Here is a 13,960-nt window from a genome sequence, read left to right as displayed (position 1 = left end):
ACAAAACCAACTAGAACTGAACTAGAACTGAGCTAGAACTGAACTAGAACTGAACTAGAACTGAACTAGAACTGAACTAGAACTGAACTAGAACTGAACTAGAACTGAACTAGAACTGAACTAGAACTGAACTAGAACTGAACTAGAACTGAACTAGAACTGAACTAGAACTGAACTAGAACTGAACTAGAACTGAACTAGAACTGAACTAGAACTGAACTAGAACTGAACTGGAACTGAACTAGAACTGAACTAGAACTGAACTAGAACTGAACTAGAACTGAACTAGAACTGAACTAGAACTGAACTAGAACTGAACTAGAACTGAACTAGAACTGAACTAGAACTGAACTAGAACTGAACTAGAACTGAACTAGAACTGAACTAGAACTGAACTAGAACTGAACTAGAACTGAACTAGAACTGAACTAGAACTGAACTAGAACTGAACTAGAACTGAACTAGAACTGAACTAGAACTGAACTAGAACTGAACTAGAACTGAACTAGAACTGAACTAGAACTGAACTAGAACTGAACTAGAACTGAACTGGAACTGAACTAGAACTGAACTGGAACTGAACTAGAACTGAACTAGAACTGAACTAGAACTGAACTAGAACTGAACTAGAACTGAACTAGAACTGAACTAGAACTGAACTAGAACTGAACTAGAACTGAACTAGAACTGAACTAGAACTGAACTACAACCTGAACTACAACTGAACTAGAACTGAACTAGAACTGAACTAGAACTGAACTAGAACTGAACTAGAACTGAACTAGAACTGAACTAGAACTGAACTAGAACTGAAGTAGAACTGAACTAGAACTGAACTAGAACTGAAGTAGAACTGAACTAGAACTGAACTTGAACTGAACTAGAACTGAACTAGAACTGAACTAGAACTGAACTAGAACTGAACTAGAACTGAACTAGAACTGAACTAGAACTGAACTAGAACTGAAGTAGAACTGAACTAGAACTGAACTAGAACTGAAGTAGAACTGAACTAGAACTGAACTTGAACTGAACTAGAACTGAACTAGAACTGAACTAGAACTGAACTAGAACTGAACTAGAACTGAACTAGAACTGAACTAGAACTGAACTAGAACTGAACTAGAACTGAACTAGAACTGAACTAGAACTGAACTGAACTAGAACTGACTAGAACTGAACTAGAACTGAACTAGAACTGAACTAGAACTGAACTGAACTAGAACTGAATAGAACTGAACTAGAACTGAACTAGAACTGACTATAACTGAACTAGAACTGAACTAGAACTGAACTAGAACTGAACTAGAACTGAACTAAGAACTGAAACTGAACTAGAACTGAACTAGAACTGAACTAGAACTGAACTAGAACTGAACTGAACTAGAACTGAACTAGAACTGAACTAGAACTGAACTAGAACTGAACTGAACTAGAACTGAACTAGAACTGAACTAGAACTGAACTAGAACTGAACTAGAACTGAACTAGAACTGAACTAGAACTGAACTAGAACTGAACTAGAACTGAACTAGAACTGAACTAGAACTGAACTAGAACTGAACTAGAACTGAACTAGAACTGAACTAGAACTGAACTAGAACTGAACTAGAACTGAACTAGAACTGAACTAGAACTGAACTAGAACTGAACTAGAACTGAACTAGAACTGAACTAGAACTGAACTAGAACTGAACTAGAACTGAACTAGAACTGAACTAGAACTGAACTAGAACTGAACTAGAACTGACTAGAACTGAACTAGAACTGAACTAGAACTGAACTAGAACTGAACTAGAACTGAACTAGAACTGAACTAGAACTGAACTAGAACTGAACTAGAACTGAACTAGAACTGAACTAGAACTGAACTAGAACTGAAACTAGAACTGAACTAGAACTGAACTAGAACTGAACTAGAACTGAACTAGAACTGAACTAGAAACTGAACTAGAACTGAACTAGAACTGAACTAGAACTGAAACTAGAACTGAACTAGAACTGAACTAGAACTGAACTAGAACTGAACTAGAACTGAACTAGAAACTGAACTAGAACTGAACTAGAACTGAACTAGAACTGAACTAGAACTGAACTAATAGAACTGAACTAGAACTGAACTAGAACTGAACTAGAACTGAACTAGAACTGAAACTAGAACTGAACTAGAACTGAACTAGAACTGAACTAGAACTGAACTAGAACTGAACTAGAACTGAAACTAGAACTGAACTAGAACTGAACTAGAAACTGAACTAGAAACTGAACTAGAACTGAACTAGAACTGAACTAGAACTGAACTAGAACTGAACTAGAACTGACTAGAACTGAACTAGAACTGAACTAGAATGAACTAGAACTGAACTGGAAACTGAACTGGAACTGAACTAGAACTGAACTAGAACTGAACTAGAACTGAACTAGAACTGAACTGGAACTGAACTAGAACTGAACTAGAACTGAACTGGAACTGAACTAGAACTGAACTAGAACTGAACTAGAACTGAACTGGAACTGAACTGGAAACTGAACTGATTGAGAAAGATCAGTTGATGCAGAAGAAATACTTTTTGAACTCATTAATCTTTGAATTGATATATTTTGTTCGATAATGTAGTCATTTCGAAGGACCATTTTTTTCGCAGAAAATCGAATTATTCGTAGAAACTTGAGAGATATATTGAATCTAACGGAACTTCCAAATTGTCAGTTAATATTTTTATAATTTCAAATTAGCAAAAGTCAAATGGCTCGCAGGACCTTATATAATCAGATGAGCGATTGACGGTACTTTGGAATTCCTCTTCCTTTTCTGTTACGATTTTCCCATAAACTCAACTAGTATTTTCTTTAAACAATCTTCTTTAACACGATGTCTTTGCTACGAGTATTAACTGTGTTTATTTTATAAAAATAAGAATACGTATTAGAGGAGGAGGAAAATTTGCATCACGATGCCTACGCTTAGTCGTTTTGAAATGAAATATTTAACTAAAATTCAATTCGATTCGATTCGAATTAAATTCATATTTAGCAAGATTTCAGCAAGACAATAAAGCGTAGTTAGTTTCACCAAAAAAAAAAAAGCGGGAAAGTTATTAAAACATTATAAAAATTGCTTTAAAAATACGATCATATATATAAAAGATAATTGTAAACAAGGCTTCTCTAATGTTAAGCCAATAAATCCTGATTTTTGGTTTTTAATGTTCTGGGTAAAGTGTCGTCCAGTTCGTGCAGGTGCTGATGGTGATGGTGATGATGAAGATGATGTCTGTTAGAGGCGCTAAGCGAAGTAGTAGATGATGCTGATGTTATGGGAGGTGGTAAATTTGTTTCGCGATATAAAACATAAATGAAAATACCAATTAATATCACAGATAATAAAACCGTCAACATGACACTGCCCATGTTGAGAGAAATTAATTCGAAACCAGAACCAAAACCTGTATGGGAAAATTTAAAAAATAAAAGAAAGAGAAATGGGAAATTTTGTGTAAGATATTTAAAATATCAAGTGTAAAATTAAGTTTTGTTTAAAATTTTAATATAAAATAATTAATATTTTACCTCGCCCTGTGGGTGTGGCTCCAAAATCATCACTATCATCTTCATCCTCTAGCTCATTTTCATTACGATCTAATGTTAGTTTGGCAAATTTGGCTGAAAATTGTTGTTGACCATGTTTAGCCTCAATATCGACCGTATTAGCAGCAGCAACATCTGCTTCCTCATCTTCACTATCATTGTTAGCTTCATCATTGACATTAGTTGTGGCCGCCACACCACTGCCTTCACTGTATTCTATACTGTGTTTTAGCTCACTTTCTTCCTCTTGCTGTTCATTTTGTTCTTCATTTTCATTGACTTCCGTTTGTTGTTGTTGATGTTTAATGTGTTCTTCATTTATGCCCGGTATTATATTTTCCAATGTTGCAACTGCATTTGTTGTATCATCATCCGTTGCGACCAGAGAAGCATCATCATGAAGACTGTTATTATAATTTATTGTTGGTTTGTCCATTTCTTCAACCATGGCTTGAGTTTCTTCTGATGCCCCTTCTTCATTGTTTTCTGTTGTTTCTTTTAACACCAATTCACTTTTGTCTACATAACGCATGGGCTTTAAACCTCTACCCATTCGTTCCTCTTCATCGTAATGATCTTGTTGTACCGCAGAGGCACCACCACGTCCGGGCACTGAGAAACTGGCTCGTACCGTTTGTAAACCAGATTGATAACTGCAAACTACTACAAATCTATGAAAGGGAGATGGTGTGAAGAAATTTAATTAATTTCTTATTTGCAATTAATTATAATATAGTTCAATTCTAGTTCAGTTTTAGTTCAGTTTTAGTTCAGTTCTAGTTCATTTCTAGTTCAGTTTTAGTTCAGTTCTAGTTCATTTCTAGTTAATTTCTAGTTCATTTCTAGTTCAGTTCTAGTTCAGGTCAAGTTCAATTCTAGTTCAGTTTTAGTTCAGTTCTAGTTCAGTTCTAGTTCAGTTCTAGTTCATTTCTAGTTCAGTTCTAGTTCAGTTCTAGTTCAGTTCTTGTTCAGTTCTAGTTCAGTTCTAGTTCAGTTCTAGTTCAGTTCTTTCAGTTCTAGTTCAGTTCTAGTTCAGTTCTAGTTCAGTTCTAGTTCAGTTCTAGTTCAGTTCTAGTTCAGTTCTAGTTCAGTTCTAGTTCAGTTCTAGTTCAGTTCTAGTTCAGTTCTAGTTCAGTTCTAGTTCAGTTCTAGTTCAGTTCTAGTTCAGTTCTAGTTCAGTTCTAGTTCAGTTCTAGTTCAGTTCTAGTTCAGTTCTAGTTCAGTTCTAGTTCAGTTCTAGTTCAGTTCTAGTTCAGTTCTAGTTCAGTTCTAGTTCAGTTCTAGTTCAGTTCTAGTTTCTAGTTCAGTTCTAGTTCAGTTCTAGTTCAGTTCTAGTTCAGTTCTATTTCAGTTCTAGTTCAGTTCTAGTTCAGTTCTAGTTCTAGTTCTAGTTCAGTTCTAGTTCAGTTCTAGTTCAGTTCTAGTTCAGTTCTAGTTCTAGTTCAGTTCTAGTTCAGTTCTATTTCAGTTCTAGTTTCAGTTCTAGTTCAGTTCTAGTTCTAGTTCTAGTTCAGTTCTAGTTCAGTTCTAGTTCAGTTCCTAGTTCAGTTCTAGTTCAGTTCTAGTTCAGTTCTAGTTCAGTTCTAGTTCAGTTTCTAGTTCAGTTCTAGTTTCAGTTCTAGTTCAGTTCTAGTTCAGTTCTAGTTCAGTTCTAGTTCAGTTCTAGTTCAGTTCTAGTTCAGTTCTAGTTCAGTTCTAGTTCAGTTCTAGTTCAGTTCTAGTTCAGTTCTAGTTCAGTTCTAGTTCAGTTCTAGTTCAGTTCTAGTTCAGTTCTAGTTCAGTTCTAGTTCAGTTCTAGTTCAGTTCTAGTTCAGTTCTAGTTCAGTTCTAGTTCAGTTCTAGTTCAGTCTAGTTCAGTTCTAGTTCAGTTCTAGTTCAGTTCTAGTTCAGTTCTAGTTCAGTTCTAGTTCAGTTCTAGTTCAGTTCTAGTTCAGTTCTAGTTCAGTTCTAGTTCAGTTCTAGTTCAGTTCTAGTTCAGTTCTAGTTCAGTTCAGTTCTAGTTCAGTTCAGTTCTAGTTCAGTTCTAGTTCAGTTCTAGTTCAGTTCAGTTCTAGTTCAGTTCTAGTTCAGTTCTAGTTCAGTTCTAGTTCAGTTCTAGTTCTAGTTCAGTTCTAGTTCAGTTCTAGTTCAGTTCTAGTTCAGTTCTAGTTCAGTTCTAGTTCCGTTCTAGTTCAGTTCTAGTTCAGTTCTAGTTCAGTTCTAGTTCAGTTCTAGTTCAGTTCTAGTTCAGTTCTAGTTCAGTTCTAGTTCAGTTCTAGTTCAGTTCTAGTTCAGTTCTAGTTCAGTTCTAGTTCAGTTCTAGTTCAGTTCTAGTTCAGTTCTAGTTCAGTTCTAGTTCAGTTCTAGTTCAGTTCTAGTTCAGTTCTAGTTCAGTTCTAGTTCAGTTCTAGTTCAGTTCTAGTTCAGTTCTAGTTCAGTTCTAGTTCAGTTCTAGTTCAGTTCTAGTTCAGTTCTAGTTCAGTTCTAGTTCAGTTCTAGTTCAGTTCTAGTTCAGTTCTAGTTCAGTTCTAGTTCAGTTCTAGTTCAGTTCTAGTTCAGTTCTAGTTCAGTTCTAGTTCAGTTCTAGTTCAGTTCTAGTTCAGTTCTAGTTCAGTTCTAGTTCAGTTCTAGTTCAGTTCTAGTTCAGTTCTAGTTCAGTTCTAGTTCAGTTCTAGTTCAGTTCTAGTTCAGTTTTAGTTCAGTTTTAGTTCAGTTCTACTTCAGTATAGTTTTTGATCACTTCTAGTTTAGTTTTTCTTTAGTTCTGGTTCAGACAATTTTGTCATTAACTTTTTTGCAAAAAAAAAAAAAATAAAGAGAAAAGTAAATGTTCATAGTTACCTTCTTGTACTATGAGTAAATATGCCCAAATTCTCCTGTACCGTTATAAAGGTTTCCACCGTATTCGTTTCCGGTTTAACCATACTGCCACAAGCTTTATGATCAATACGCATAACATATTTATCTTTGGCATCATTAGGATCACCCTTAATACCACAATTGCCGCCATCTACCACGATTTTGCCACCAAAATATGGACCAGTTTCGACCTCAATTTCGGAAGCGGTAGGTAAACATCTAGTAGCTTGGGCTGAAACTAAATTTAAGACACAAGTTTTAAACCTAAAACTATCCCATTTATTTCCCTAAAACAGAGCAAACTTACATCCTTTAGTGGGTACAACAATAGTTTGTCCCTGAACCATATTATTACTTAGGAAATCTTCACCCTCAATTTCGTTATTAAAGATTTCAGAACGTCCTGTTACCTTCATGTTTTTATGTTTGGGCAGGGAGCGTATATGAAAACTATATTTGGTGGCCATTCTAAGGTTATCAACTTGGGTCATATATTGGCGCACTTGTCTTCTAAAAGTGGGAAGTTAAAAGAAATAAAATAATACTTTAAAATGGGACTTTTTCTTTTAAAATGTTGCTTTATAATCCTACATTTTATCTACTACTTCCAAATCATTGTCCGTATTATCATACATTTGTAAAGAAGTAGAACCATTTACAACTTTAGATCTGCAGCGATGTGGACCAAACGATTGTATTTCACAAAAGAACACCTGAAATGATGAGGGTGGTTCTACTTCGGCGCTGCTATTTGTTATAGCATCTGCATCAGCGGATCCAACAAATTCCACTTCCCAAGTCAAGTTCACATACTTATAGTTGGGTTCACCCGAAACACTATGTATTTCTGTAATTAAAGAAACAAATACAATTTTAATTAATGTAATTTTTATAGATTAAACTCAAATATTTTATTTTCACTTTAAAAAATAATGACACTTAACATCGCCTACAAATGTTTATTAACTATGTATGGATGTATGTTGCCTGGACTTTGTTGGGCCTGTTGCGGCTCAATTAAAATGAAAGAAATCACAATTTGTTTTTGCTTTTAAATCCTCAACCAGTTCACCGGCACTTATCTGCACATAAAAAGTTTTATTAATCTTATTTGTTATAATTTGTACGATTGCGTTTTTTTTTGCGTGTTTCATGTTTGCAAATCAAACTCCGTTATAAGAAGTTCATTCGCACATGTCTGCCACTAGAAAAAAACTTGTTGTTTGTCATTTCAACAAATAGAGTCAATAATTGTCCTGTCTTCTCAAATCGGGTTTTTCATTTAAGTAATCTTATGTTGTTTATTGATAAATTATTATAAATTTACACCATTCTCCTATGGGATGGAGGGTTAGAACTTGTCTTGAAATTTGTTGGCAATTCTTTAATTGGAATTTATAGGTGTGATAATCTTCCATTAACTCGACTATGGTCTATATCTGCTTTTTATATCGATAAGACTATTGTCCCGATTTTATATAGACTATAGACTAGACTATGGACTAAACCATAGACTAGACTATAGACTAGACTATAGACTAGACTATAGACTAGACTATATACTAGACTATAGACTAGACTATAGACTAGACTATAGACTAAACAAGACTAGACTATAGACTAGACTATAGACTAGACTATAGACTAGACTATAGACTAGACTATAGACTAGACTATAGACTAGACTATAGACTAGACTATAGACTAGACTATAGACTACTATAGACTAGACTATAGACTAGACTATAGACTAGACTATAGACTAGACTATAGACTAGACTATAGACTAGACTATAGACTAGACTATAGACTAGACTATAGACTAGACTATAGACTAGACTATAGACTAGACTATAGACTAGACTATAGACTAGACTATAGACTAGACTATAGACTAGACTATAGACTAGACTATAGACTAGACTATAGACTAGACTATAGACTAGATATAGACTAGACTATAGACTAGACTATAGACTAGACTATAGACTAGACTATAGAACTAGACTATAGACTAGACTATAGACTAGACTATAGACTAGACTATAGACTAGACTATAGACTAGACTATAGACTAGACTATAGACTAGACTATAGACTAGACTATAGACTAGACTATAGACTAGACTATAGACTAACTATAGACTAGACTATAGACTAGACTAGACTATAGACTAGACTATAGACTAGACTATAGACTAGACTATAGACTAGACTATAGACTAGACTATAGACTAGACTATAGACTAGACTATAGACTAGACTATAGACTAGACTATAGACTAGACTATAGACTAGACTATAGACTAGACTATAGACTAGACCTATAGACTAGACTATAGACTAGACTATAGACTAGACTATAGACTAGACTATAGACTAGACTATAGACTAGACTATAGACTAGACTATAGACTAGACTATAGACTAGACTATAGACTAGACTATAGACTAGACTATAGACTAGACTATAGACTAGACTATAGACTAGACTATAGACTAGACTATAGACTAGACTATAGACTAGACTATAGACTAACTATAGACTAGACTATAGACTAGACTATAGACTATAGACTAGCTATAGACTAGACTATAGACTAGACTATAGACTAGACTATAGACTAGACTATAGACTAGACTATAGACTAGACTAGACTATAGACTAGACTATAGACTAGACTATAGACTAGACTATAGACTAGACTATAGACTAGACTATAGACTAGACTATAGACTAGACTATAGACTAGACTATAGACTAGACTATAGACTAGACTATAGACTAGACTATAGACTAGACCATAGACTAGACTATAGACTAGACTATAGACTAGACTATAGACTAGACTATAGACTAGACTATAGACTAGACAATAGACTAGACTATAGACTAGACTATAGACTAGACTATAGACTAGACTATAGACTAGACTATAGACTAGACTATAGACTAGACTATAGACTAGACTATAGACTAGACTATAGACTAGACTATAGACTAGACTATAGACTAGACTATAGACTAGACTATAGACTAGACTATAGACTAGACTATAGACTAGACTATAGACTAGACTATAGACTAGACTATAGACTAGACTATAGACTAGACTATAGACTAGACTATAGACTAGACTATAGACAGACTAGACTATAGACTAGACTATAGATAGACTATAGACTAGACTATAGACTAGACTATAGACTAGACTATAGACTAGACTATAGACTAGACTATAGACTAGACTATAGACTAGACTATAGACTAGACTATAGACTAGACTATAGACTAGACTATAGACTAGACTATAGACTAGACTATAGACTAGACTATAGACTAGACTATAGACTAGACTATAGACTAGACTATAGACTAGACTTAGACTAGACTATAGACTAGACTATAGACTAGACTATAGACTAGACTATAGACTAGACTATAGACTAGACTATAGACTAGACTATAGACTAGACTATAGACTAGACTATAGACTAGACTATAGACTAGACTATAGACTAGACTATAGACTAGACTATAGACTAGACTATAGACTAGACTATAGACTAGACTATAGACTAGACTATAGACTAGACTATAGACTAGACTATAGACTAGACTATAGACTAGACTATAGACTAGACTATAGACTAGACTATAGACTAGACTATAGACTAGACTATAGACTAGACTATAGACTAGACTAGACTATAGACTAGACTATAGACTAGACTATAGACTAGACTATAGACTAGACTATAGAAGACTATAGACTAGACTATAGACTAGACTATAGACTAGACTATAGACTAGACTATAGACTAGACTATAGACTAGACTATAGACTAGACTATAGACTAGACTATAGACTAGACTATAGACTAGACTATAGACTAGACTATAGACTAGACTATAGACTAGACTATAGACTAGACTATAGACTAGACTATAGACTAGACTATAGACTAGACTATAGACTAGACTATAGACTAGACTATAGACTAGACTATAGACTAGTCTATAGACTAGACTATAGACTAGACTATAGACTAGACTATAGACTAGACTATATATACTAGACTATATACTAGACTATAGACTAGACTATAGACTAGACTAGAGACTAGACTATAGACTAGACACTAGACTAGACTATAGACTAGACTATAGACTAGACTAGACTATAGACTAGACTATAGGTTAGACTATAGGCTAGACTATAGACTAGACTGTAGACTAGACTGTAGACTAGACTGTAGACTAGACTATATACTAGACTATAGACTAGACTATAGACTGGACTATAGACTAGACTATAGTTCAGTCCACTTTACAGCCGAGACTATAGTACAGGCTCTAGTCGAGACTGGACTATGGTCTAGATTATAGACTATACAATAGTCTCGACTATATATTGAATAATTGTTCCCCAATCTGAAAAGTATTTAACAAATTGAATATATCCTTTGTAACTAGCTTACTACTCCAATCTTTTCAAATAATCTCTTCGTATCAAATATCTCAAATTGTTAAAAACTTTTAAAATAATCGACATAAAAAACAATATTTAGCTTATTACCCATAATGACAGGGTAACAACTCAATCGTTTTTATAGGCAAACAGTCATTTACTTTTAAAAATTATCTATTATGAAGCAAACTTCTTTTAACTGAACATAATCGATTATGGTTCCCTTTTTTCTCTACTACTTAGTTACTACAACTACAACTATCATTATCATTAGTTTTATTCAAGCACATTAAGTTTTCTCATTCATTCTTATTAAAAGCACTTAGAACAAATCACCATATTTATGACAGACAACAACCAGAAATCCTGCCTGCTACTTACTTACAACCTGGGGAGGAAGTTGGCAAAGAGTTAATCGTTGGTTTTATTATTAAAAGCGATTTAGTTTAAATATAGAAAATATACAAACAAGAATAAACTAAATATAAAACTAGAGTTTGTCAAGAGGAAAAAACTTTTTTAATGGGATTTCAAGTGAAAATCATGATCACTTACATACATATAAACGAGAATTTATATTTTTGTATGCGATCGCGCTGAATTTATTTAAACAACAACAATAACAAGTAGTTTGTTTACAGCTTAAAGAAATGCCTTCATCTAGGAGTTTCATTAGAATAAGAACAGAACATGTTGCTTACTAACTACAACTACTAGTGGCAACATTTAAACGTGAAGGTCTTGACTTAGTTCATTTCATCATGCAGCCAGTTGTAGCATTAGAACAGCTAAACCAATGCTAAATGCTGCTGCTGGCTGATCTTTGAAATATTAAATGAAAAATAAAAAAAATTCTACTTTTAAAAAAATGCACACGAGTGAAATTATGTCAATGGCATAGATTGCGTTAGAAAAGCTAAAATAAAACAGAGAAAGATTTACTGTTCACAAAAAAAAGAATATGCTTAGCTTTTATGCAAAAATGATTATTTTTAGTCAGGAGAAACTGAAATAAAAATGTGAAAAAAAATAAATTTCGATAAAAGTTGTTTTCTTACTATTTTATTATTTTTTCAATCCTATTGATTATAATTATAAAAAGAAAAACAAAATCTAAAAGTAAAAAATAACGTGTGATTAACATTATAAATATCTAGAATTCAACTGTAAATAAAATGGTTTCGGCCTGGACTATAGTCAGAAATATACAATACTATAGTAAAGACAATTTACTATAGACTGGCTAATAGTCAAGACTATGGTCCGAACTATAGGCAATAGTATGAACTGGACAATAGTCAAGACTATGAACTGGACTATAGTCAAGGCTATGGACTAGACTATAGGCAAGACTATGGACTTACCTATAGTCAAGACTATATATAGACTGGCCTATAGTCAAAACTATAGACTGGCCTATAGAAAAGACTATAACTGGATTGTAGTCAAGACTATAGACTGGGCTATAGTCAAGACTATAGACTGGCCTATAGTCAAGACTATAGACTGGGCTATAGTCAAAACTATAGACTGGGCTATAGTCAAGTCTATAGACTGGCCTATAGTCAAGTCTATAGACTGACCTACAGTCTCTATAGTCAAGACTATAGACTGGTATATAGTCAAGACTATAGACTGGTCTATAGTCAAGACTATAGATTGCTCTATAGTCAAGACTATATACTGGTCTATAGTCAAGACTATAGCCTGGCCTATAGTCAAGACTATAGACTGGCCTATAGTCAAGACTATAGACTGGCCTATAGTCAAGACTATAGACTGGCCTATAGTCATGACTATAGCCTGGCCTATAGTCAAGACTATAGCCTGGTCTATAGTCAATACTATAGACTGGCCTACAATCAAGACTATAGACTGGCCTACAATCAAGACTATAGACTGGCCTATAGTCAAGACTATAGACTGGCCTATAGTCAAGACTATAGACTGGCCTATAGTCAAGACTATAGACTGGCCTATAGTCAAGACTATAGACTGGCCTATAGTCAAGACTATGGACTGGCCTATAGTCAAGACTATAGACTGGCCTATAGTCAAGACTATAGACTGGCCTATAGTCAAGACTATAGACTGGCCTATAGTCAAGACTATAGACTGGCCTATAGTCAAGACTATAGACTGGCCTATAGTCAAGACTATAGACTGGCCTATAGTCAAGACTATAGACTGGCCTATAGTCAAGACTATAGACTGGTCTATAGTCAAGGCAATAGACTGGCCTACAATCAAGACTATAGATTGGCCTACAATCAAGACTATAGACTGGCCTATAGTCAAAACTATAGACTGGCCTATAGTCAAAACTATAGACTGGCCTATAGTCAAGACTATAGACTGGCCTATAGTCAAGACTATAGACTGGCCTATAGTCAAGACTATAGACTGGCCTATAGTCAAGACTATAGACTGGCCTATAGTCATGACTATAGACTGGCCTATAGACAAGACTATAGACTGGCCTACAATCAAGACTATAGACTGGCCTATAGTCAAGACTATAGACTGGTCTATAGTCAAGACTATAGACTGGCCTACAATCAAGACTATAGACTGGCCTACAATCAAGACTATAGACTGGCCTATAGTCAAGACTATAGACTGGCCTATAGTCAAAACTATAGACTGGCCTATAGTCAAAACTATAGACGGGCCTATAGTCAAGACTATAGACTGGCCTATAGTCAAGACTATAGACTGGGCTATAGTCAAGACTATAGACTGGGCTATAGTCAAGACTATAGACTGGCCTATAGTCAAGACTATAGACTGGCCCATAGTCAAGACTATAGACTGGCCTATAGTCAAGACTATAGGCTGGCCTATAGTCAAGACTATATGCTGGCCTATAGTCAAGACTATAGACTGAGCTATAGTCAAGTCTATAGACTGGCCTATAGTCAAGTCTATAGACTGGCCTATAGTCAAGTCTATAGACTGGCCTACAGTCAAGTCTATAGACTGGCCTACAGTTGATACTATAGACTGGGCTATAGTCAAGACTATAGACCAGTCTGGCCTATAGTCAATACTATAGATTGGGC

The 13,960-nt window shown here is 34.6% G+C and overlaps 1 protein-coding gene across 1 annotated transcript in view; it reads right to left on the bottom strand.

Moving 5' to 3' along the window:
* Positions 1-2,475: 2,475 nt before the first annotated feature.
* The window catches only part of LOC119603387, a 32,494-nt gene continuing 21,009 nt past the window's right edge, over positions 2,476-13,960 (bottom strand). Inside the window, exons 2-6 of the mRNA XM_037955406.1 lie at positions 7,018-7,273; positions 6,734-6,936; positions 6,409-6,664; positions 3,571-4,259; positions 2,476-3,446 (exon numbers count right to left, since the gene is read on the bottom strand). Coding sequence (XP_037811334.1) covers positions 3,175-3,446; positions 3,571-4,259; positions 6,409-6,664; positions 6,734-6,936; positions 7,018-7,273 — 1,676 coding nt within the window. The 3' untranslated portion in view covers positions 2,476-3,174. The remainder of the gene's footprint in view (positions 3,447-3,570; positions 4,260-6,408; positions 6,665-6,733; positions 6,937-7,017; positions 7,274-13,960) is intronic.

The sequence above is a fragment of the Lucilia sericata genome, unplaced genomic scaffold, assembly GCF_015586225.1.
Source record: "Lucilia sericata isolate MDLA Ls3-8-SP2 unplaced genomic scaffold, ASM1558622v1 Contig000299F_arrow, whole genome shotgun sequence".
Taxonomy (NCBI): Eukaryota; Metazoa; Arthropoda; class Insecta; order Diptera; family Calliphoridae; genus Lucilia; species Lucilia sericata.
The sequence above is the reverse complement of the archived record's forward strand: the minus strand, read 5'-3'. Positions and strand labels throughout refer to the sequence as shown.